This window comes from Sarcophilus harrisii, chromosome 6, assembly GCF_902635505.1.
Source record: "Sarcophilus harrisii chromosome 6, mSarHar1.11, whole genome shotgun sequence".
NCBI lineage: Eukaryota > Metazoa > Chordata > Mammalia > Dasyuromorphia > Dasyuridae > Sarcophilus > Sarcophilus harrisii.
In genome coordinates this window covers 234,246,461-234,271,478 of record NC_045431.1, presented here as the reverse complement: position 1 = coordinate 234,271,478, position 25,018 = coordinate 234,246,461, and the positions used below count along the sequence as shown (strand labels likewise).

The following is a 25,018-nucleotide window of genomic DNA, read 5'->3' as shown; positions in this document are numbered from 1 at the left end:
GGGGACACTGGGGGCTCAGCTTCCTTCTCCGGGGGAATAAGCAGGGATCTCGGCGGCCCTTCCCTCCGACCTCCCAAACTGCAGCCCAAGCCCGGGGGATCCCGAAACCTACGTGCCGCTTCTGCCGGCGCTCCTGAAGACCTTTGATGGGGTTTCCGCAGAGGACGCGGCTGACCCCTGAAAGAAAGGCGGCTTTAGGGGCTCCCGGCGGAGATCGGAGGAAGGGGAGCAGAGCCTGAGGAGGGCCCAGGGAGCCCCGGGGAGGGACCTACCGTGCGTCAGGTCACTGGAGTCGCTGGAGTCAGGGCTCAGCTCCTCGGGGAATAAGCCTTCTGGGAGAGGGCTCCCTGGGGACGAGAGGGGGATCGTCCAGGGCAGCCGGTCCAGAGGGAGCGGCCACGGTCGTGGGGACGGGGAGAAGAGGTTCGGGGACAGCCTCAGACTGGGGCTGAGTCTTTGCCTCGAGAGGCCTGGGCGAGAATTTAAGAGAGAAACAGAAACCGCTTGCTCAGTGTCCAGCGACGGCCGCCCCGAGCCACAAGGGGGAGGCCTCCAGCGCTCTGCGTCGGGGGCAAAGGGGGTTTGTGGGGAGGCCGCTCTCTGGGGAGTTCCGTGATGGAGCAGGGTCTCCTCTCTGCTATACATTCTGGCAAACCGAGGCGGTCACAGGGAGGACTGGGCCCCGCCCCCCCGGACTGGACAATGGCACCAGGAACAGTCCCAGAGGTGAGAGAGGCTGCACTTCGGGGGTGAGGGGGAGGGCTTTTGTGGCCCGGGCTGGGGGCTGGGGGCTGGGGGCTGGGCTCTGGGAGGGACTGAGCGCCCGCCACCCCGCCGGGCCACCAGCCTGGCCTCTCATGGGCACTAATCCAGCGCCTTTGCAACCTCACTCTCTCCTGGAGCTGGAGCTTCCTTCCCTGAAAAAGGGGAGAGGGTTGGACAGTGGCCTGGTCCCTGGGGTCCCCACCCACCGGGCGCGGGCCGAGGGCTGAATGAGCTGAACCATGAGCAGTCTGCACTGGACTCCTTGATGGACTCCTTCACAATGAGCCAGTCCTCGCTGATCTCCCGGGCGGCCTGTGGGGAAGTCTGGGCGGCCGGTACGTCGTCCAAGAACTGGAGGTGGGGAATGAGCTTTTTCACCTCGGCCCGGTAGTTATAGTCTGGGGCCTGGAGGGACAGGAGGACAACTGTCAGCGGCGCAGAGATTTTCTGGGGGCTGAGCTCCCGGGTCTGGCTTGGCTCACGGGAAACTGGCAGAGCACAACTGGGGCCCGTGGCCTGACTTAGGCCAGTGCTGGGCCACAGGGTCCTGGACACAGAGGGCCGGGCTTCAGGCCCCTGCTGAGGGATTACAGTCCTCGTAGGGCGGTTCGGGGGGACCATGGCTCCCCGTGCCAATGGGACATGACCCCGATTCTGTAGGCAGCAAGCCTGACATAGCCCTGGGCTTCAGAGTCCTGGGGCCACAGAGTCTGGGGACTTCTTATGGTGGACCAGCTCAGGCTGCAGGCAAGGGAGGGTATAGGAAGCTTAATGAATTCACAGTGACCCACAGGCTCCATGGTTTTAATTGGTCTCCTTACTCATCTTCCCATTATAATCCATCCTGTAGTCAGTAACCAAAGTGTTTTTCCCAAGTGTGAGTCCCACCATGTCACCTCTATTTTGCCTTTTTGGGAAGGAGAGGAAGATGGTAGCCTTCCTGGAATTGCCATTCGTTCACATTCCCAGTTTCCTGTAGAGAAGAGTAAGAAGGCTGATACTCTGGATTGCAGAGTATATGAGGGTGAGTAAGGTGTAAGACTGAAAAGGTAGCAAAATTGTAAAAGGCTTTGAAGGCCAAACTGAGGATTTTGTGTTTGATGCTGGAAGAATAGGGAGCCAAGGGGGTTTAGTGAGTAGGGGGTGACAAGAATGGACCTAAACTTTAGGAAAATCACTTTAATGACAGAATGGAGAATGGACTGGAGTGGGGAAGAGACTTGAGGAGAGCAGGGCACACCCTCCACAAAGCAGCTAATACAATAGTCCAGAAATGAGTGTTAGAGGGGAGAGGGGGTGTATTATAGAGATGCAGCAGAGAGAAAATTGAACAGAGGTGCTGCAGAGGTGAAACTGACCAGAGAAGCTGCAGAGGTGAAACTGACCAGAGAAGCTGCAGAGGTGAAAGTGACCAGAGAAGCTGCAGAGGTGAAAGTGACCAGAGAGGCTGCAGAGGTGAAAGTGACCAGAGAGGCTGCAGAGGTGAAATTGACCAGAGAGGCTGCAGAGGTGAAAGTGACCAGAGAGGCTGCAGAGGTGAAAGTGACCAGAGAGGCTGCCCATAAAGTTCACAGCAAGTGATGTAAAAAAGTGAACAAGACCTAAAGAAGCACCAGCAATATCCAGGCTATTTCACAAGAGTAATACTTGACTTTGATGCAGCACTTCATAAATGTTAGCTTATTTGATCCTTACAACAACCCTTTGGTTGAGACGCTATTAATATCTTCATTTTACAGATGAAGACACTGTGGAAAATCGGGGTCAAATGTCACACCATAAACGATTAAGCCACATTTCAACTCGGGTCTTCCTAAATCCTCTGGGGTAGCCAAGTGATACAGTGAAGGAGCACTAACATTGATACCTAAAAAACTTCCAGAAATCAAACCCAGCCTCAGACTGTAGCTATGTGACTCTAGGCAAGTTACTTTATCTTTTTTTTTTTTTTGCTTGTAATTCCTTCCCCAGTCCCATCCACAAAATCACCTGATTTCCCCTCCCCCGAGTCATGACCCTTCCTGTGGAGTCACTGATCCACATCTAGGTTTAAGAACAAATGCCCTGTATTCCCATAATTTTTTGTTTCCTGGGCCATCAGCCTGTCATTTCTGGATTTTGGGATCCCCGTTATTCCTATCCTCCAAATCTTTAACCCATTCAAGGTTTCTGAGCCACTGTTCCCCTTTTTTGGTGGGACCTGGGTTGAAAGCAAGCTATCTTCCCCCATGCTATCCCTTAGGCATTTCCTCTCTCAAATCACAATCTGGTCTCCAGAGCTCTCCCTCCCAAAGAGCCATTCAAAACCAAACCATTCTCTCCCTATTATTCATACACAAAACAACCTTCCTTCTTTGGTATTTCCTCGTTTTTCTTCATTTATCCATTTCTGTGGGGCGGAAATCACCTTCAGTCCTCTCAAATTCAGGCCCCTCCCCTCTGACTGTTTTATGGTAAAATGAGTTCAAAGCAAAACCCCTGGCAGAATTTGGAGGAGGATTAAATTACTCAGCTGAAAGTAATAATAATAATAAATGGTAATGGGGGAAGGAAATAAGCATAAATCTAACACCCACCTAAGCACTTTACAGATAATCTACTCACAATATTCTCCCTGGGGGGCGTAAATGTCACTACAATGCCCATTTTTGAATTGAGAAAACTGAGGCAGGCAGAGGTTAAGTGACCTGTCCCAAGTTTACACAGCAAGTATCTGAGGCTGAATTTGAATTTAGGGTTTCCTAACTACAGGCCCGGCTCTCAGCATTGTGGCGCCCCCTGGTTACCTACAGCAGAACTGATGGACAGAAACGATTACTGAAATGATCCAAATCTTCAGGGTCTCCCATGCTAACCAACCACTGTCTCTAAGGGCCTCCCCAAAAGCACCTTCAGAAGCCAGGGAAGTCAACTTGGGTCACCTTCCAATGCCTATAAAAGAGATCATTCCATCCTGGAGTCCAGAGGACCTGAGCTCCATTCTGGCCTCAGACACTTCCTAGCTGTATAACCCTGGGCAAATGTGCCTCAGTTTCCTCATCTGTAAAATTTGCTGGAGGAGGCAATGGCCAATCCCTCCAGGATCTCTGCCAAGGAAAGCTCAGATGGGATCCCCAAGAGTGGGAACAACATAACAAAATGACCCAACAACAACGATATTCCCAAGCTTAGCACTGGGCCTGGGATGTGCTCAATCAGTCCTTGGTCAAAGAATAACTAAATCGTGGTGATGTAATGTGATTTGGGGTCCCCTGACTTCAGTTCTAATGAGTCCTTGGTCTTCTGACTTTGGAATCTGCCTCAGGAAACCGAGCACACCCAATCGGTCTGAAGACCAGCCTTAATTTATCTGGAGCTTTACCCTCGGGTCATAGAATTAACATATCTATGATTGAAAGCTAAGTGTGTCTCCTTGCCCCAATCTCTTAGAATTCAGTCGGCTCAGTAATGACGTCATCACATTACTTTTAATAAATTCTTTGCCCCTTGACCAGGAGAGGGGTTCAAGCCTGCCAGTTCTTCTGAGACATCTGGCGATACCGGTCTGGGACTTTGGGGGGTTCTCTCTTCTCAACCTCAACAGCTGGAACTAATCTAATCTCTCATTCTCAGCTCTCTCATGGAGGCCCATGTTGTGAGAACTAAGGAGGGTTTAGTTTCCATAAAGTGACGAAACTTAAGTCAGAAAAATGAAATGAAAACCTAAGAAGTGAAGCTGGGCTAACCTGGAACAAGAAAACAAAACTAATGGAAAGAAAATATAATCAGAGGTGGAGATTGGAAGGGAAGATGTAATTCAAGACTGATTCTCAGTGTGGGGGGAAGATGTAAGGATGTGCTCAGAGATGCCCTCATATGGGGGGAAAATCGAGTGACATAATTAGGGATGGAGACTCACATGGGGGAAAATGAGACATCCTGGAGAGCCTGCAACCCCTTTAGTAGCCAGTCAGTGGGGACTCTGAGAGGGACTTGCCCCTTGGGACAGGGAGTAAAAGACTGCTTTTGCATTTTCAGGGTGTGCCTACTAGGCTGGACACCAGCTCTTGCGAGAACATAAAATTTGTTCCTGGCTTCCTCAGTGAGTCACAGGAGTTCTCAGTAATTTCCCAGACTGTCTTATTACCATAGTTAAGACAACCAGAATGTGCCCAGGCTACTTTGATTAATATCTTTAAGATACCTATGACGGGAACTCGAACTTTCCCAGACTGCCTTATTAGCAGTCTCAGCATCTCAGTCTCCCTGTCCTGCCTTTACTTCCCCGCTTTCCCTGAGAACCCCCCAGGTGGAATTTCCTTGAAGATCTCGAGCTCAGTCCTTTCCAGAACTAGGCCCACTCTGAGGTAGTCATTCTCTCTTTCCCTCCTCGGAATTCCCTTTAATAGTGTCTCTCCTTACTCTGGTGCTCTCTGGTTAGTCTGCCAAACTCCTGCATGGATCCAACCTGCCAGTCAATGGCATACTCAAGCCTCACGGTTTATTCCTCTTTTTTTTCCCCCGAGGCAATTGGGGTTAAGTGACTGGCCCAGGGACCAGCCAGGAAGTGTTGTGTCTGAGGGCAGATTTGAACTTGGGTCCTCCTGACTTCAGGGCTGGTTCTCTATCCACGGTGCCACCCAGCTGCCCCTTATGGCATATTCCTTTCATGGATTCTTCCCAAATGCTTTTCTTGTTCTCCCAAATCTATTTCCTATTTGTCCTCCTCGTGCCAATTTTGCCTCTCCACTTTGTCTACAACCTCTTCTAAGTAAACCTACTTTCCCCCAAAGAGGATAGTTTATTTCGAACCAGGAATCGCTCCCCAATCTCATCACTCTTCTCCAGAAGATGAAGCTTGCCTGACCAACACCGCATTCGGTTTGCTTTGGCTCGACAAAAAAGGAAACTGAGGCTCAGGGCATTGAAATGACTCCCCTGGTCGGTTGGAGGTGCGCTTGGGACCCCAATCTCTCTCGACTCCACCACCAATCCAGCCTCTCAACCTCAGCAGAGATGGAAATTGGAAAGATTATTTCCATTCAGTCTTGGGTCTCCTAGCGTTAGGTTCCCGAGGGACACAAGGCTCCACCGCTTACTCTCCCAGTGTCCTCGCAATCTCCCATCAAACAGGAACAATACCTGCTCTCCAGGGCCTCGGGGAGCAAGTGAAAAGATGAGGAATCGACTCCACTGGCTCTCGGCTCTCTGGGCCCTTCTTGCCCAGGACTAACTCTAACCCGACTCTATCATGGGAGAACCGAGGAGGTTCAGGATGAACCCGGAGCAGTTTGGATGTAATTGGGCTCCGAGCTGGGAGCGCTTGGACAGCTGCCTGGCTGGCTAGAGGGAGCCCTTGATCTTTGTTCTAAAGAGCTCCAGCAGGGGGAGTGATCGGAGAACATGGGGGGGAGGGGGGGGAGCTCCAGTCCAGGGCTTAACTGAAGAGCATCTGAGAGAAGGCAATGGGTGGGGATCTGGGTCTCCAGCTAATTTCTGACATTTTTTTTAAAGCACTAGAAAAAGCCTTTTTCTTTTCAGATTGGCTCGGAGCCAACGGAGCGTCGCTGCCCTTGTTCCTCCCTTGGGGAAGTTATAGCTAAGGACTCCGGCTCAGCCGGAAGCTGGCGGGAGCCAGCAGGTTTCTACGCCCAGGTGGGCCCGAGGTGCGGAGGTCCTGCTCGGTGCAAGGGACGCAGTCTGGCTCCTGCACTAGCAATCTGTCAGTCAGTGACTTCAGTCTTCTGGCCTCGGGGTCGTCTTACAAACCGCTGAGTCGCCCGCACATAATCTGTTGGTCAGCGGTGACCAAGTTCCTGAGACAATAGTGAACAGAGCACCCCCAAACCCACCTAAAAGCCGTAAAAGCAGCAAATAAGCATCATGAAGCTCTGCTCTCTCTAACTTTTCCTATAAATGTGTCTGCTTGCCCCTGATTCTTTGCTAAACCCTTTTGGAACTCAGCCCCCTTCACCTGGCGTTTCAGTTACAGTAAACTTTGCCCCTTGATTTGGAGGAGGGTTCAAGCCCACAAATTCTTTTGAGAACCTCGGGACACGGGTCTGCGACCCCAACCTTCCGGGGCCTCCTTTTGAACCTCAACGAGGGGGCCCCAACTTTGGTCCTTAGACCCGGGGCGGGAGGGTCAGGTCCAAGCCCTCACCTGGGCCGCTTCCGGGTTTGGCCGCAGGCAGATCAGATTCCCCTCCAGAGTGAGCATGTTGAGCTTCTTGCAGAGACTCAGGTACTGAACCTGCTCGATGTTCTCAATGTTGTTGCCCTCCAGGTCCAGAACCTCTAAGTGCTCCAGCAGACAGATCTGGCTCAGGTCAGAAATGTTGTTGTAGGACATGTAGAGTTCCTGGGGAGACAAAGGGGACGGCGATCCTGGACTCTGCCCCCTGGTGGGCATGGGGGGGCGACGCCCGTGCCTCCGGACTAGGCACCCCGGCCACACCCCGGGAGACCCAGGGACCCAGGAACCTGCACTCTGCCCCTGGTGAGAGAGGGAGCCTGGGCAGCCTCTACCCCCCCCCCTTCTAATCCTTTGTGATGAACTCCAGCCTGGCAATAGCCAGAGGGATCAGGAGGCAAAAGGGACCGGGAGCCTCCGGCTCCGTCCTGCTTGGGGATGGGGGACAGACAGAATCTCAACAGGGAGCTGGGGCCCAAGGAGGGCGCTGTCTCAGCATTTCCTGAGCATTCCACTTAGATCCTGGAGTGGCCCAGGAGCGGGGAGGGGGGAGGAACCTCATGGCCCCAGCGGCCCAGAGACACCCCCTTCCCCATCCCCCACCACTGAGAGGCCCAGAGACACCCCCTTCCCCGATCCCCCACTCGCTGAGAGGAGAGCCAGGAGCCAGCGTCCAAACCCTGGCATTCTGTGCTTCTGCCGAGCTCCGAGGTCAAGGTGCAAAGCCAGAGATGGAGGGCTTGAGTTCTGCCGGCACCCCCAGGCACCTGGCCCCTTGGCGCAGCTCCCCCGGGCATCCCCATGTATTTGTCCCTCCTCCTGGCATAGGCAGCACTGTTCCTTGACTGCCCGGTGCCATGACTGGTAGCAGCCCCAGGCCACGGGCACCTCGAGGGGTAGCTCTTGCCCTTTCCTTTCCATTTTAAACCCTGAGGAATTCATGGGCTCCTCTTTGGTATGAGAGTAAAGCAGGAAGGCCCTGAGCTCCCGGCCCCTCCCAGCTTGTCCTGGAGCTGACATCCCCCACCCCCAGCCAGAGGGGAAATCTGGGAGCCAGGAGTCCGAGTAGGCAGGGTTCCGATTCCTCCTGGGAGGGGAACCACTGAAGGAGACTGGGGAGCCGCCCACCTTCAGAGAACGAAGGGAAGAGATTCCGTCCAAGTCTGCCAGCCCGCAGCGAACCATCCACAGAATCTGAAGGTGAGACAGGGAGCTGCCCAGGTCCCTTGCAAGAGATCAGAGGAGACTGTGAGTGAGGGGACGGCCTCTGAGGAAAAGACCCAGGGCTCCTGCCCCATGGCGACAGACAGCTTGGGAGCCCTGGGCTCCCCAAACATGATAATGGACCCATTTTACAGCCGCTGAAGAGTGACAGAGGTTAAGGGACAAAGTAAGTGTCCCAACTCAGGTCTTCCCTAACCTGGCCCAGAGCTCTGTCCACTGGGTGGACACCTAAGGGGGCCCCGGGTTCCCCTCTCGGAGAGGGCACGATTGTCTCCCGAGGGCACAGAGAGCCTCCAGATCCTATTGAAATGCAAGGCGGCCCCCCTTCAAGGTGGGGGGGGGCAGGGAAAGCCGGGCCATGGCGGCCTGACACGGGTGCTCCAGGGGTTTGTTCTATCGCTTCCAGGGCATCGAAGGCAGCTTCGGGAATGAGCAGTGGGAGGGGTTCCCTGAGTTTGAGGTCTGGGTTTCTGAGCCACGGCGCGCATTTGTCAGGTGCCTCTGGGGGTACAAAGACCAAAGCCAGGGTGATCTCGGGGAACGCCCAGTCTAATGGCGCAGATCTGTGCAGGACAAATACGACGGGTAACGGGGGAAAGCACCTGAGCCAAAGGAGGTGAGAGAGTGAGGACTGAAGCAATTTTCTTTAGTCAGAGGAGGAAACTGAGTCACAGGGAGGATGATAGATGTGGATCTGAAACAGGCCCTTAGGGGTCAGGGGACTAACACCCCTCCTCATTTTACAAGGGGAAAAGATGGGGAACAATGAGGGTCTCCTGGCTAGTGTCTGGAGGGAAGATGCCCCGGGCTCTCCCAAGCCCCACGGTGTTGGATTCTGGGACTTGGCACGTCACGGCACGGTGGACGTCATATCAAGTCATGAAATGCTGGGTCATCAGTGAAGACTTTGGAGTCTCGTGGCTCATGAATTTAGGAGTTTCTCCACAGGCTCCCAGAATACTCCTCCAAGTGCTCCAAAGCAATTCAGACACAGTGTGGGATCCTGGGGGTAGCAATCGGGGACCTATGAAGATCTGTGGCTCGAGGGGTCCCCCCGGGCTCGCTCCTTTCCTGTTCCCTTAGAATCAGCAGCCCTGACTGCTGGAGACCCGGTCTCGGGATGCTCAGAGACTCAGTCCGCATCGGCTGACTAGCCGGACCCCTCGCCTTCCCGGCCCTCTCCTTCGTGTCCCATCGGCCTGTTCTACCTCCTGGCTTACGTTGACAATTTTGCCACCCGAGGAAAAGAAAAAGGTGACAGTGAGAGACTCTGCCTGGTCAGCCGGAGCACCGGCAGGGGAAAGCAGGTGGTCTCTGTCTCTTCCTTCTCGGTGGCGGTTACCTCCAAGACTGGTTTTGTCCCCCCTCATTGACCGGACGCGCTCTCCAAGGTCTCCTTTCCCCAGTGGCTCCTGGGAGTCAGAAGAATGGCAGATGGTACCGATGAACACTCCAAGCTGCTCTGAGAGTCGGAGGGAAGATCAAAGAAAACTGGGCTTCCTGTAGTTTTTGCCAAGAGAAGAGCTATGGCCCCACAGAGAAAGGCGTGTCAGGCGGCTGGGCGGGCCCTGGGGGCCCTCCAGAAGGCAGCCCCTCCTGGGCAGAGCAGGACCCAGGCCCTTTTCAGCTCCCGGTGCCGGGAAGCTGTTGGGGGCAGAGACCACCCGTGCCCGCTGCCAGGGGAGGGAGAACAAAGGCTTTTCTCCAAGCAAGCCGAGGAGGTGCTTTTTTGTGGGCTGGGTAAGGTGTAATTTTGGGGGCACCATCTTCGGGGAGAGTCATTAGTGTCGACAGGAAATAAGGAAAGATGGTCTGGCCTGCAGCCATCAGTGCTGTCAGATTCATTCTCTGCTCTCGGCTGAGAAAAGGCAACCGGCCCATAGAGGTCACTTCCTTGAAACCATATGTCATTTCTCCAAAAGGGCCAAAGGAGGAGTCTGCCAAGGGGAGGGCTGGAGGTCACTACCCTGGGACTCGGCCTCTGTCTAAACAAAGAATGAGGCCTGAAAGTAGAACCTCATGGGAGGAGCATGGCAGACATCTCCGGCTTGTCCATGAGGGTCTTATCTAAAAGCCTCTCTCACTCCCTTTGGCCAAGTGATTATCCAGGGACTTCCCTGAGCTCTTCTTGCACTGCTATCTCCTCCTCTTCCGCCTCTTCTTCACCCTCTTTCTTTTCTTCTTCTTCCTTTCTTCCTTCCTCCTCTTCTTCCTCCTCTTCCTTTTCTTCCTCTTCTCTTTCTCTTCTTCCTCCTCTTCTCTTCTCCTCCTCTGCTTTTTCTTCCTCCTTTTCTTTATCTTCCTCCTCTTCCTTTTCTTCCTCCTTTTCTCCTCTTTTTCTTCCTCCTTCTCTTCTTCATCCTGCTCCTCTTTCTTTTCTTCTTTCTCCTCTTCTTCCTGCTCCTTCCCCTCTTCCTTTTCTTCCTCCTTCTCTTCTTCATCCACCTCTACCTTTTCTTCCTCCTTCTCTTCCTCCTCCTCCTCCTCTTCCTTTTCTTCCTCCTCTTCTTCATTTTCTTTCTCCTTCTCCTCTCTCTTCCTTCTCTTCCCTTTCTCCTTCTCCTCTCCTCCTCCTCCTCCTCCTCCTCCTCTTCCTCCTCCTCCTCCTCCTCCTCCTCATTATTTTTAAAGCCAGCCCAGAGGTGGCGACTGCACGCCATGCCAGGGTCCTTCAGAGTCCAGCTACCTTGGGCAATGTTGCCAGCTGAGCCCTGGGTCTGACAGTTCCACGACTTGCGACTCCTCAGCCAGAGCCCCGTGGGGGGCCGACTCTGGGAAGGCCGCCGAGACCTCTGCCCGTAGCAATGATGACAACATTTACCGGCATTTTTAGAGCCCCTGACGCGTGCCAGACTCTGTGATCCCATCTGTGGGGAGCCGGCACTAATCTACGGCCACATAAGGCCACATTCCTAACCTTGAATAGGAATCTCCTAATCACATCCTACATGACCAAGCACTGCCCTAATTTTGAATAGGCAGTTATCTAGGCATCCCCTGATCACATCATAGAGCTTCCTGCCACCTGAAACATCTGAGCAGCTCATCCTTGGGAGGGATACCAATCCTTTGTCTAGGACCCCCACCCTGTACTGTGTTTGCACAACCCTGCTTCCTTTCCTATTGCTATATATATCTGTACTACTGCACCCATTAAAATGAGGCTTGATCAGAATGATTTGACTTGCCTCCATTTTGCACGTCCCCTCTCTCTTGCCCTTATCTCTTTTCTTCCAGGGTCCACACACTCTGCCTCGCAGGCCGAGGCACCATCTGATCCTCACTACCCCCCTGGGAGGTGTGTGCTGTTATTAGCTCCAGCTTACAGACGAGGTACCTGAGGCAGAAAGGTTCAGTGACTTGCCCAGGATACCACAGCTAGGAAGTGTCGGAGGCTGGATTTGAACTCGGACCTCCCTGACTCCCGACTGGCACCATGGGCCTTGTAGCGCCCCTTGCTGCCATCTCCGCAGGGTCCAGAGCCACTTCTCATCACCTGTGACTATTATGAAAAAGCCGGGAGAGAGTATGTGGCGGCCTGCCCCGGGGAGGAGGCTCTGACAGGCTGGGCATCCCAGGGCCGGTGGAGAGGACGCTTAAGAACGAGCAAGGATAAAGCAAGCCAGTGACGGCAGGAGACAAGCTCGATGGCCGGGTTGGAGCCCAGCCGTGGCCATGCCCCAGGACCCTCCGCAGCCCGGGTCTCCTCCCGGCACCCCTTCCCAGGACCCCACGTGAGAGTCACCTGAAGGAAGAGGGGGGAGCCTGGGGACAAGGGAAGGGGCCTTGTGACAAAACCTTCCCTGTGGAAGCCAGGCAGGCTGGCCCCTGTGCCTGAGGCTCTGCACCAGCGAAGGGGGCAGGAGAGGTGTGGGCAATGGTTAGTATTCTGGGGGGTCCCCAGCCCTTCCCAACAAAGAAAAGGCCTCCCAGAAGGCAGGACCCAGCGGGAACTGTCCGTGGTCCTGGGCACTTCCTCATACCTCCCTCCCCCCCCAGAGGGACAGGAAGGATTTGGGGGTGCTCCTGGCTCCTCACTCCTTACCTGATGGAGGCCAGCAGGCTGTTGTTCAGTTTCAATTGGCTCAGATTGGGCAGATGGGCACCTGTGTGGTCCAGGAGAGGAGCCGTTGGTACCCGCAGCCAGCTGGCCAGTTGGAGAGCCTCCTCCTCCCAGTCTCTGCCAGAACTCGGCTCCTCCTCCCAGCCAGCCCCTCCTCTGCCCATCCTCCTGCCCCCCTCCCGGGAGCCTTTTCATCCCCCTCTCCCTCCCCAAGACTGCAGCTCGTCCCTCTCCCCACCGCCCCCAGGAGGCCCAAGGTTGCAGCCTGCAGGGCTCTGCCCCAGCTCCTTCCACCCTCCGCCTCCACCTCCTCTCCCATCAGGGCCCGGCCAGGAGCCCGGAGAAGGGCTCAGCGGGAGGAGGCTGCCCCAGAGCCTTTGTGCAGCTCAGGGCCCTGAGGGAAGGAGGAGACGACTCCCAGCCAGGGGAAAGAAAGGGACTTTCTCCTCTGAGAGCCTCCTGGCCTGGGACTCCAACCCGGAGAATCCCTGAGCGGCTCGTGTTTTCCTGAGCAGCTGGGATGCACCGCAGTGCCCAGTGCCGAGGCTGGAGTCAGGACCACTCATCTTCCTGAGTTCAAATCCAGACTCAGACATTTCCTAGCTGTGTCACTTCACCCTGTTGCCTCAGTTTGCTCATCTGCAAAATGGTCTGGAGAAGGAAAGGGACAACCCTCTAGTATCTCCAAGAAAATTCCCAAAGGGGGTAACCAAGGGCTGAACAACAAGAACGGCTTCCTGGGGCTCCAGCCCTAGGGGAGAGAGAGCAAGGAAGGGACCGGGCAGGGTCAGGGGCAGTACCCTGGAGCAGAAAGAACACTGACTTTGGGCCTCAGTTTACCCATTTTTAACTGGAGACAATGTTACTTGATCTATCAGCAACTCAGGCAACAGGCATTTATTATGCATGTACTGTATGCCAAACACAAAAAGAGATAAAAGGGGGAGGGGCACAAAGAACCCGACTCTGCCCTCAAAGGACCTCATAGTTGAATGAGGGAGGGGACAAGCAGACAAGTAGGTAGGATCTGTCAGTTAGCAGGATAGATCATCCCAAGGGGGAGCCACTAAAATTCGAGGGCCCCGGGAAGAGCTTCTTGCTGAAGATGGGATGTTGGCTGAGACTCTTAGGCTCCCAGGAGGTAGAGAGGAGGAGGAGGCTGAGGAGGAGGCAGAAGCAGAAGAGGAGGAGGGAGGACGACGGTGGGAGGAAGGGCAGAGGAAAGGGAGGAAGGAGGAGGAAGAGACGTTTGTGGAGCTGACTTGTGGACCCATTCCTCATATTTCTGTTCCCCTTCAGGCTTCTTTCTCCCTGTTGCCCCTTGCGCCCTGTCCATGAGCATGTATTTCCTCCTCTGAATGTCAGCCCAGACCAGAGCCCCACCCAAAGCCAGGCATTTAGATCTCAGAGGGAAGGTCCCTCCTCTCCGACAAGGTGTTGGGCTCTTGGGCTTGACAGACAACGGGGCTGAGTCTGCTGCCAGATGTGACGGCAGCAAGCAGAAGTCTGGCTGTGGAAGCCCCATTTTAGGGAGAGGTGACCCAGTGGTGAGGGGCCGTGCGCTGTGTGCTGCTCCTCACACGCCCGTCGGTGAGCTGCCCTCCCCCGCCTCCCATGCCCCCTTGGCTTTCCCAGCTGCCTCCTTCCAGGCTCGGTTAAGATCTCACTCCCACTGCCTTCCTTCTGGCCCCCCCCCCCCCACCATTTATCCTGTTCCTAAGTGGGTTTGTCCACAGCTTTCTGTGGGTCTTCCCCTCCATTAGCCTGGGAGCGCCTCGAGGACAGAGATCGTTCTGTCCCGAGCCCGCACTTAGCCCGGGCTGGCCCAGAGAAAGTGCCTGACTAAGGGGATTCACAGATCTAGACTTAGACTAAGATGACCCCATCTACCTTTGGAGTAAGACCCTTGATGACCCTGGGACTCTTTCCACGCGTCTGCCTGTGTGATCTGTGCGTGTTATGGCCGGTGTCTCTGCCGATGGGCTCACGTAAGCTAGTACAACAAATGTGTGTGAACCTCTGTGTGTCTCTACGCCCCTAGTGGAGCCCAAGGACAGCCCCTTTAAGACCCTGGGGCCATCCTGCATGTGCGTAGGCCTTCTATGTGTGCTGGTGGGGGGAAGGAGACACTCTTCTCACCAAAGTTTCCCAGACTGTTCTCCCGCGTGTCCACACACATCTCGAGCACTGTCACTTGCCGTAGGTCCTCCACTTGAGCCAGAGCCTGCTGCAAAAACCAAAGGGGGTATGAGGAGTTGTAACGGCTTGCTTGTCTTCCCAGCTTCTCCCCCCAAAAGTGAAGACTCCCTAGTGCTTACCTCGCCTTTGTCAAGCTTCCTTCCGGGGTCCCTTTTGTTCCTTATGCTCCCATTTGAGGCAGACCCAAACTAGCCTCCTGGGGCGAAGTTACCTTACCTTGTCACTGAGCTCTCCGGAGTCCAGAGGTACCACTTTACACTCTTATGATTTGGGGGCAAAGTTTGGTCTCAGCCAAGACTTAACCAAAGACCTCGAGGCATCTCTGGTTGTTGCCCGAGAAGAGAGGCGTTGGGGGGGGGGGGTTGGGAGCAGCTTTCAACGTCTGTCCCCACTGCCCTTGTTCAAACATAGAGGTCTCTCTATGATCCCCTGCAGGGAGGGGAGACAGAGGCCTTCCCCCAAAACCATGTTTGCTGCTGAAAATCTGATCTCTGCCTCTGTTTTTCCACCAGGGGTCAGTAGATTTCTTGGACCCATCTGGGCAGGATCAGCATATGGAAGGTCAGGCTGTTTGTGGGGAGGACACCCATCCCTCACATGGAGTTTTCTCTCCTGCTTGGAGCATCTATGGAGATCCACCCTTGCCTCCCAGGACTCAGGGAAAGGACTAGGGGACTGAGCCGGAACCCATCCTGGATGTGGCTTGGAGAGCGGCCGGACCGTGTTCCCCCGATAACTGGGACCCGGTCCTGACTACTGGGGCTTCACAGGAGAGTCACTGTACTACACGGCCCGGCCTTGGCAACATTTGGTAAATATAAGCTCCTGCCGGAACCCGGCTAAGGGATGGGGATAAAAACAAAGGCCAAAACAATCTGTGCCTTCAAGAAGCTCCTGTTCTGATCGCAGGAGAGAGCGGGGCCATACTCAGACATGTACAAGGATCCAGAGCCGGGGTGGGGGCCCCCAAAACTGAGGGGTCACAGCCTGGAGTTCCGGGCTGAGGACCAGGCCAGGCAGAGCAGGCAGATGGAAGGTGGATTAAGAGTGGGGAGGGACAGAGCTGGGGGAGGGAGGGACAGAGCTAGGGGAGGGAGGGACAGAGTAGGGGGAGGGAAGGACAGAGCTGGGGGAGGGAAGGAGAGAGCTGGGGGAGGGAGGGACAAGCAGAGGACACCGATTCTGAAGGCAGAAGGGACTCACGGTCCCGAGCACGGGGGTGACCCGGTTACAGCTGCAATAAAAGCCACGTGGGCAGGGAAGGTTAGGCTGCGGAGTGGGGAGCGCTCCAGGCGGGGAAACCAAACCCAAACCTGCGGCAGCAGCCCACGTTTGCGGCTGGAGCCGGGCGGTTGTCCGCGTGCAGAGAAGGGGATTGTAGATAATCTCTAGGTAACAGGTCAAAAATGAGCGAGGGGGGAGGAGTTGAGGGCCACCCCTAAGCTGAGAGTCGGACGACCCCTAGGTTGCGAGCGGGGCGGCTGGAGGATGGGGCGTTCGGGCGGTACCGCGAAGTTCGTCCGGGAGGCGCATTTGTGAGAAAAGAGAGGAAATCATTCTGGTTCGGACAATTGACACCGGGTCCTCCTGGGCACTGAGCTCCAGGCAAGGGAGAAGCTGCTGAGGAGGAAGAGGGAAAGTCACGCGGAGACCCCAAAGGCTGAGACGGGGACAAAGGCGGGAATTCGGACTGCGGGGAGACGCCGAGGGGGCGCTGAGCAGCAGAAGCGAGAGGGGCACAAACCGTAGCCCCCCCCCCTCCCCGAGAGCCCATCTGTCAGCCCCAAACTTCCCCCTCGCTTCCGCTGCCCCTCTCGGGCCGCTCAGTGAAGCCGGAGGAAATCACAAACCGGAGCCTTCGCGTTCGGCGCCTCAATTGGATCTCGGGGCGCGCAGCGCGGGATCCTTCCTCCCACCCCCACGGAGGACAGATTCATCGTCCCTCCCTTCTACGTCGCTTTTCCAAACGAGCTGAACCCTGCAAAGCCTTCGGCCTCCCTCCAGAGGTCCGCGCTTCCTAACGGGGAGACCGAGAGAGCTCTTGCGGAAAGCGGGATGACGGTTGTATAGTGAAGAAGGGTCCATGGGAACCGCCTCGGGACGTTCCCCCTCATCCCCATCTAGTCACTAGAGAGATGGCCATGGCCTGGGTCAGAGCCAGAGGCGGAGTGGAGGGATTTCTTCTGCCCGGGACTTCTCTGGTAGCTCGGACCGGCAGGGGAAGCTGCACTTAGGGTTAGAGCTGCCGTCTGGGAAGATCCCAGGTCAGTAGGGGATGGCCAAGTCAATGAGGATGGTCAAGTGGTAGAGTGGGCTGGAAGAGGAAGCAGCACCAAGCCTGCTCACCGGCAGGCTCATCCTGCCTGTGCGCCTCAGAGCCTGCGCCCTCCCAGCGGCCTTTGCACCCAACGCCCCTTCCAGCTGGCTCGCCTTGCTGAGACCCTTCTAGGGTCTTCGTTCTGTGGTGGGGCACAGGCCGGCTAGCTCCCATTCTCCTCACTTCACCCCATTTCCTTCCTTCTCCAGCCCGTTCCCTCCTCCCATTAGAGTGAGAGCTGCTTTTTACCCCTCTGGCCCTGGGAAGCACCTCCTAAATGCTGGCTGCCTTGCCATCCCTCGTCACCAGCCAGAGCCAGGTGCAGGAAGATCTGATCCTGCTCCAAGAAGCCTCTGTCCGACCTCTTAAAGCTCAGGGACTTCCTCTTGTCTCTCTCAACACACCACGGGTTCTGCCTTTGTTTCTTGGGGGGTGCAATGCTTGGCACCTATTAACTGCTTAATAAATGTGCTCCCTGATAGATTCGCTGACTGGAGGAGCAGCTCAAGACAGATAACAAGGGTCTGTCCAGGAAGGCTCAGGGAGGACAGGAGAGCACCTCAAAGGTGGGCATGGGGATGAAGCATAAGGCTCTAGCTGGGTGCCCCAGCGCCCCACAGAGGAAGTTTCCAAGATTTAGGGTCAACGCTGAGAACAACTTTCTCATCACAGAACCTCTAAGAGCAATGGAGGGCTTCAGCTTCAGAAGCCTGGACTCTCCCTCCCAGGGGAGGCGGCCAGCAGAGGCTGCATGTCCACGGTGGGCACATGTTGGGGGGGAGGGGGAGGTCCTAGAGGCGATTCCCTCCCAGCTCTGACATCCAGTGACTGACCACCTGGCTAGGAAAGAGTCACCAGGGCTACCTGCTGCCTGCAATTTTCAGCAGTTCCTCAGTAGGGGAACACAGAGATCAGTAGCTCTACTGATGGATTGGGAGACCAGAAGATACACAGGCAGAGGAGACAGAGAGGGGAGGGACAGACAGACAAACAGACAGAGAAAGTCTCATACAGAGACTCAGAGAAAGAAGAGACAGACAGACAGACAGAGGAAGACCCATACGGACACTCAGAGAAAAGAGACAAAGACCCACACAAAGACTCAGAGAGAGAAGAGACAGACAAACAGACAGAGGAAGACCCATAAGGAGACTCGGAGAGAGGCGACAGACAAAGACCCACACAGACGCTCAGAAAGAGGAGAAAATGAGGGGACGGAGACCCAGACAGAGACAGAGTGGTAATCCTCAGCAGGCCCTGTGGTACACTGAGCAGGGGATATAGATAGAAACCTGTCCTGTCCCCGAGAAGCTCCCACCCTTCTAAGGGAAGATGAAGCACAGTGGAGGGAGGGGAGGAGACCCACAATGTGTGCTCTTAAACATAACTGGAAAGGGTGAAGGAAACCTCTTGCTCCTATACCCACAGATTACTGCAAACAGACATCTGCCACAGATAGCTTGTGCCCGGCTGCTGGGCAGAGGCCCCCCTCCTACCCCCACACCAGGGAGCTTGAATCAAGAAGCAGGCGGCTTGGACAGAAGTTAATCTGACAAAGATGGAGTGTGTGTTGGGAGGGGCCTTCGTGGGCAGTGACTCAGCTTCCAAAACAAGGAAGGGATGGTGGCCCCTCTGCCTGGATAGGTCCCACCGAGAGCCTCCCTCTGCCCGGGTGGGTCCTACTGGAGACCCACCTCAGTTTTGCTCACTATGTTTTAAGAAGAACATAGACCCCCTTAGGTAGGGGCAGGAATAACGAGAGATTCATGCAGTGGGAAGATGGGTTAGAGTTAAAGAGCCTGAAGAATGGGAGCCTCTGGGTCACCCTAAGTGTCTTCAGGATGAGGGGGACTCTTGGGCTGAAGCAAAACCAGATTTGGTCTTCTTGCTCCCCCCACGGGGTGCAGAACTATCTGGGGGACAGAACCCCTGGAGAGCAAAGGGGAAAGGCTGCAAGGAGACCAGCTGAGGGACAGCTGCCCTAGTTGGGCCAAGGCTCAGGAGCCTGGACGTGCTGCTCAGAAGGGAGAGGGCCAGTCTCGGGTGGCACTGGGCATCTCCTGGAGAGTGTGAAGCCTCTTCCTCCCTGAGGAGTGGAAGGGGTCACTGCTCCTTTGGGGGTCTGGCCAGGCTCTCCTGGGACTCAGAGAAGGGGCTGAAGCTGGGAGCTCCAGAGTCAGGGGGGCCAGAGGAGGCAGGGAATGAGCCCAGCTGTGGGGCTGCAGACTCACTAGTTTGGAGGGAGACAGGAATTCCTCCAGCAGCACTTTGGCAACGCCATCATCCTTGATCAGGGGTCTGGGGTTCTGGAGGCCGTGCCAGCTCAGCTCAGTCACATGCACACTGCCTGCTCCTGTCTGAGGACCGTGGCAGCCTCTCTCCCAAGAAGGGTCCATATGCAGCTGAGTTACCCCTGGAGACAAAAGAGAGAGAATCAGGGCCAGAGGCAAGTGAGGTTCACCTTACCCCCCCCCCAAAAAAAAAAAACAGTGAGAAAAGGCAAGTGGAAAGGCCACAGACAGAGCAACAAGAGGCAAGAGAAGTTATCCTGCCAGGTCCTCCTCTGAGTTAGGGCCCCCTGGGGGGGCCTTGCCCTGCCCTGGGCCCTAAGCTTGCTGCCAGTCCCGTACCTGCTGGAGTTTAGTCGCTTGGGGTGATATATCAAGACCTCTTCCCCATTTCACAATGTTTAGTCATAATCATGGCCCCCATCTCCAGCCAAGGAGAAGCTCAGGAGTTAATAATGGGGGGATTCATTGGAGAGCAGGCAATAATTATATCAACAACCAAGAGAATGGAGCAATGCCGAGGGGCCAGAGAATCTCCAGGAGAAGCAGCCCCCAAAATGGGGGCCCCAAGTGGCCCCAAAGCTGAAGAAAAGCTTAGGGAAGAACTGAAGGAAGAAACAGAACGGGCCACAAGCTCCTGGCCAAAGGAGACCCTCAAGAGAGAGGAGAGGTCAGGAACTTGAAGTAATGGAAGTCCTCTTGGATGGAAGAGAACATGTGCTATGTCCTACCTGAAGCATGCCCTGAACACTGGGGGAATCCCTTAGCCTGAGGCAGGGGAGGCTCAGTCAGAGCCTTGTAGCCAAAGCCAGTCACCACCAGACAGAACCCCAAGGCGAGCTTCCAGCCAAAGGAAGACATCCTGGCCAGGAGAGGTCCCACCCTTCCTAAGGGGCCCTAGCCGGCACCACTCGGGAAAAAGGAAAGAAGAAAAGATGGCTCCCAAAGGCTCCCAAGAGTATTAGCATCCTGCAAAGTTAAGCAGAACTCTGTAGGGGGAAAAAGGCCCTTCTCAGAAGAGGTGACTTCCATCAATTCCTACTGAGAAAACCAGAGTTGGACCAGAGGCTTCAAAAGATAAATGCAGAAGATGAGGGGAAAAAATAGAAAGGGAAATAAGCTTGAGCAATTTGAAGTGGAGATGTCTCTAAATTTGGGCATCTTGTGTTTCTTTTGAGCTACTGCAATCCTGCTTCACTTAAAGAGCCCACATTGCCTTCTTTGAGGAACGTCTGCTGTGCTGGTCAGATAATCACCTCCAAAGTTCTTCAGAGAGACCTTGAGAGTGTCCTTGCATCACCTCTTCTGACTTGTGTATGAGTGTAAGAGAGTCTTGAAGGTAAATGTACATTTGACATTCAAGCGACATGGCAGACGCATGCGAGTTGTGCTCTCTGCAGAGTTGGAGTGCTTGGCAGTTCAGCTGGAGAAAGGCTCCGTGTCTGGCACCTTCTCCTGCCAGGGGATCTGCAGAATCTTCCTGAGACAATTCAAATGGAGGTGATTCCGTTTCCTGGCGTGGCGCTGATGGGCTGTCCAGATTTCACAGATGCACAACAACAAGGGCAGCACAAGGGATCTGTAGACCTTCCATTTGGTTGTCAGTCTAATATCTCTTCTCTCCTACACTGAGCCAGTTCTGGCAAAGTGGGTGCCAATCTCATTATCGGGGTGGACATCTCCGGAAAGTACACTGCCAAAGTAAGTGAGCTTCTCCACAGTAGTCAAGATCTCTCGGTTTGCTACAGCCAGTGGTACCGTGTGTGGATGGAATGGTGCTGGCCGGTGGGGAGCCTGTATTTTCTTGCTGTTAATTGTCAAGTAAAAATTAGCACAAGCAGCAGAGGATCAATCCATACTTTGTTGCATCTCGATTTTGAGGCTGTGCTGAGTGCAAATTATCTAAGCCCAAAAAGTCATGTGCTAACTCTCCCTCCACTTTAGTCTTGGCTCGTAGTCTTTTCAAGTTAAATAACTGACCATTCATGCGGCAGTTACTGCTCTCGTCCTTGTTGAAGGTGTCTGACAACATTGTTGAAAACATCACGCTAAAAAAGCACGGGAGAGAGCATTGTTTACCCGATCACAGGAAAACTTTGTAGACTCTCCTCCCAGCCAACAGTGACATTTAACAGACGATGGCATTACAGCCGTGAGAGGGACAAAGGCAGCGTGGGGCACCAAGGGTTACACTCATCCCAGACTTACCCTCGCCAAGCTAAATATTCGCATTCAACAAAAGCAGCGACCCCAAGGCAAGATGACTACCAGAAGACTTAATGTAAACAGATTAGAGCTTCCTGAGTGGAAATAGTCTGTTGCCAACTTGGAAGGAAAGTTGATCCAACACAGGGTTGGTAACAGTGGAGCAGATAAGGAGTGGGCAGCGTTCCAAGATCTGGTGTACAGCATCACGTTTAATTGTGGGGGCCAAAACACTCAGGAACAACAAGTGTAGTTTGATGAAAATGATAGGGAAGTTCAGAAGGTGCCAAACCAAAAATGAGAACTCTACAAGTTTCTCAGCAGAATAATTCATGTGTCTCTAGGAAAGCAACATTTAGCTCCATCAAAAGTAAAGTGCAAATGAAGCTTAGAGAGATGCGGGATTCCGGGCTCAGGAAGAAGGCTGACGAAATTTAGTTTTATGTTGATAGTAACAATTCAAAGTGCTGTTATGATGCCCTGAAGGCTATTTATGGGTCAAAGACCCATGGGGTTAGCATCAGTTCATATAAGTCTTTCCAGGCTTTTCTGAAATCAACTTGTTCATAATTTCTTATAGAGCAATGCTATTCCATTACTTTCAATATCATAATTTATTCAGCCATCTCCCTATTTGTTGTTTCAGTTTGCATCTCTCTAATCAGAAGTTATTTACAGCAATTTTCATTTGACTATAAAAGTCATTGACTGTTTATCTCAGGTTGAAATCAATTTCTTTCTAGCCAAATTTCCAACTTGAAATTTTGATATGGATATGGACACCAGAGACTAGCAGGAAACACATATAATTATGCTTCTGGATAGGGCTCCAATCTTCTGGTGGGTCCCTCTCGAGCAAGGAAGATCAAAGCTTCCTGTGCATCTTGTCCATATTCTCTTGCCTGGTGCCTATAAGAAGTCCACCCAATGCCTTGGGTTGTTTTCACACCCCACGAGGAGCACAATCACTCAGTCGCTTTTACTAGGTGATGGCCAGTCATAGATGTCCATTGCGACATCCCTCATGCCCCTTTCCCAGCATCATTTCTTCTATCTTGTAACTAATTTGTGTTCCCAATCAATAAATCAGTCAAAAACACATATTAAGCACCTACTATGTGCCAGGTACTGTGCTAGGGTAGAGGGATAACAAAAAGAGGCAAACAAAATGTTTGTGGCAGCCCTGTTTGTAGTGGCTAGAAGCTGGAAACTGAGCGGATGCCCATCAATTGGAGAATGGTTGGGTAAATTGTGGTATAGGAATGTTATGGAATATTATTGTTCTGTAAGAAACGACCAGCAAGATGAATACAGAGAAGCTTGGAGAGAATTACATGAACTGATGCTAAGTGAAATGAGCAGAACCAACAGATCATTATATACGTCAACAACGATACTGTATGAAGATGTAATCTGATGGAAGTGGATTTCTTTGACAAAGAGACCTAATTCAGTTTCAATTGATCAATGATGGACAAAAGCAGCTACACCCAAAGAAAAAAACACTGGGAAATGAATGTCAATTGTTTGCATTTTTGTTTTTCTTCCCGGGTTATTTCTACCTTCTGAATCCAATTATCCCTGTACAACAAGAAAACTGTTTGGATCTGCACACATACATTGTATCTAGGATATACTAGGACATATTCAACATATATAGGACTGCTTGCCATCTAGGGGAGGGGGTGGAGGGTGGGAGGGAAAAATCGGAACAGAAGTGAGTGCAAGGGATAATGTTGTAAAAAAAATTACCCTGGCATGGATTCTGTCAATAAAAAGTTACTATAATAATTAAAAAAAAAAAAAAAGAGGCAAAAAGATCTTACAGTCTAATGGAAACACACAAGCTCTGCAGCACTGGAGATGTGAACCTCCTCCATAGGAGATGGAACCTCTCCTCTTGTTTTTTCTATTCATGTTCATTCTTTCCATTGATGTTGTCTGCATTTAGGGGAGAGTGGGTTCTGAATTTATAGGGGAAAATTGAAGCAGTGAAAAGGCATTTCTTAGAAAGGCATTGTGCTGAATACTAGAGATACGATTTTCTTTTTAAAAGTCTCTATTCTCAAGGAATTTACACATTAACAAGATAGTACATATGGAAGAGGGGTGATTAAAAAGAAGTGTTTTATTGTGGAGAAATGGAAGAGCTAAGGTTTCAATTGGATGGGGAGCCAGAGAATGTCTTAAAATTGAGAGAATCATATCTGAGGGACACACTAAGTTGGGGGACAGTATCCCTGGGTGCTACACTGAAAGGCTCAACTAGTAAGACAATCATTATTGGGGACTTCAATATGCTTCTTTCAGATGAAAACAAGTCTAACAAAAGAATAAATGAGAAAGAAGGAAATAATGTTAGTGATTGTTATTACAATAACACTACTTATTCCTCAGCATTGTACAGCATTTTTACAAAAATTGACGTATGTGAAGATTTTTAAAACTCACGAATAAATGCAGGAACAAAATATCAAATACATTCTTAAATGTCCACAATGAAATAAATTGTAATAATAAAGGAAATGTGAACAAATGATCCTGTGGTCAAACAACCAATACGTGGAAATAAAAAATAATATTAAAGAAAATTAAAACAATGACATAACATATCAAAATTTGTGATATGCCGCTATAGTCATCCTTAGGGAAAAACCTATCTCTAGAAATACCTAATCAGCAAGGAGAAGAGCAGTTAGTTGAGGATCTGATCTAACTATAAAGGCAAAAGATAGCTAGTCACTGTTTATGGTTAGGCTGTACCAATTTAATAAAAGTGAACTGACCTAAAGCAGTTGAGTCTTATAGACACACCTATTATTACATCACTAAGAGGGCCACTAGACAACAAACTCATGTGTCCTTTCAAGCATCCACTGGAATATGAGAGTGTGTGCAGGTCCCCTTCACTTCAGGGAAACAAAACATTTCCATCTTTAGAAACAAGAGCCTCGGACAGTTTCAGGAAATCCCATTCATCCGTACCCCAAGCCTCACCCCCTAATGTTAATTTTTTCCTGCCCCTGTTCTGTTTGGTTTCTTGTGCACTAAACATTATACCCTTGCACCAGGTTCCCCTACCTGGGCATCCATGTCATGCGCCATGCTGTGTACCTTCAGGTACCCTCTCATCACCTTCCAGCTTTTCAGCTTCCTTTTCTTTGTTGTCTTTCCCAATTAGATTGTAATCTTGAGGGTTTAGCACAGTGCCTGGAACATAATAGGCACTTAATAAATGCTTATTGGCTATCATTAACTAATTCTCATCAATTCTTACTTCATCAAGTAGGAATGAAATTCCAGATTGTGAATGTTCTAAAATCTGGAGCTTGGTCCTTCTGGAAAGAGTTCCCAAGGAGACTTTTCTTTTTCCTGAGGCAATTGGGGTTAAGTGACTTGCCCAGGGTCACACAGCTAGGAAGTGTTAAGTATCTGAGGCTAGATTTGAATTCAGGTCCTCCTGACTTCAGGGTTGGTGCTCGATCCACTGCACCATCTAGCTCCTACCCAAAGGGGACATTTTAAAATCATTTCAAGTGTTCACAGGTTTCGGGGGTTCACTGCTAGAAGCACAAACAGCCTCCCCTGACTCAGTCTTTTGGGAGCTAAGGAGATCACCCTAATGCTCATCTGGGGTGTATGTGTGAGGTTGTGGTCAAATATAAATGAGGCCGGCAGATTTTGATATGGATAGAGACACAGCATTGGACTGGGGGCCTGACCTAGCTTGTCTCCAAGGAACAAAGCAATTTCCTACTTTGTGGAATTGGGGAGGGTCACCCGGC

At 52.5% G+C, this 25,018-nt stretch overlaps 1 protein-coding gene across 4 annotated transcripts in view; it reads right to left on the bottom strand.

Annotated features, from left to right (window-relative positions):
* Window positions 1–25,018, bottom strand: part of LRRC56 (leucine rich repeat containing 56) — a 45,627-nt gene that overhangs the window by 3,772 nt on the left and 16,837 nt on the right. For 2 of the 4 annotated variants that reach the window (XM_031942529.1, XM_031942526.1), the window contains exons 4-11: window positions 18,972–19,153; window positions 14,364–14,451; window positions 12,207–12,267; window positions 8,066–8,162; window positions 6,908–7,105; window positions 972–1,170; window positions 273–470; window positions 113–177 (exon numbers count right to left, since the gene is read on the bottom strand). In XM_031942529.1, coding sequence (XP_031798389.1) covers window positions 113–177; window positions 273–470; window positions 972–1,170; window positions 6,908–7,105; window positions 8,066–8,162; window positions 12,207–12,267; window positions 14,364–14,451; window positions 18,972–19,136 — 1,071 coding nt within the window. In that variant the 5' untranslated portion in view covers window positions 19,137–19,153. Of the gene's footprint in view, window positions 1–112; window positions 178–272; window positions 471–971; window positions 1,171–6,907; window positions 7,106–8,065; window positions 8,163–12,206; window positions 12,268–14,363; window positions 14,452–18,971; window positions 19,154–24,314; window positions 24,444–25,018 lie in introns of all 4 variants that reach the window. The other 2 variants (XM_031942527.1, XM_031942528.1) reach the window with 2 other exon arrangements.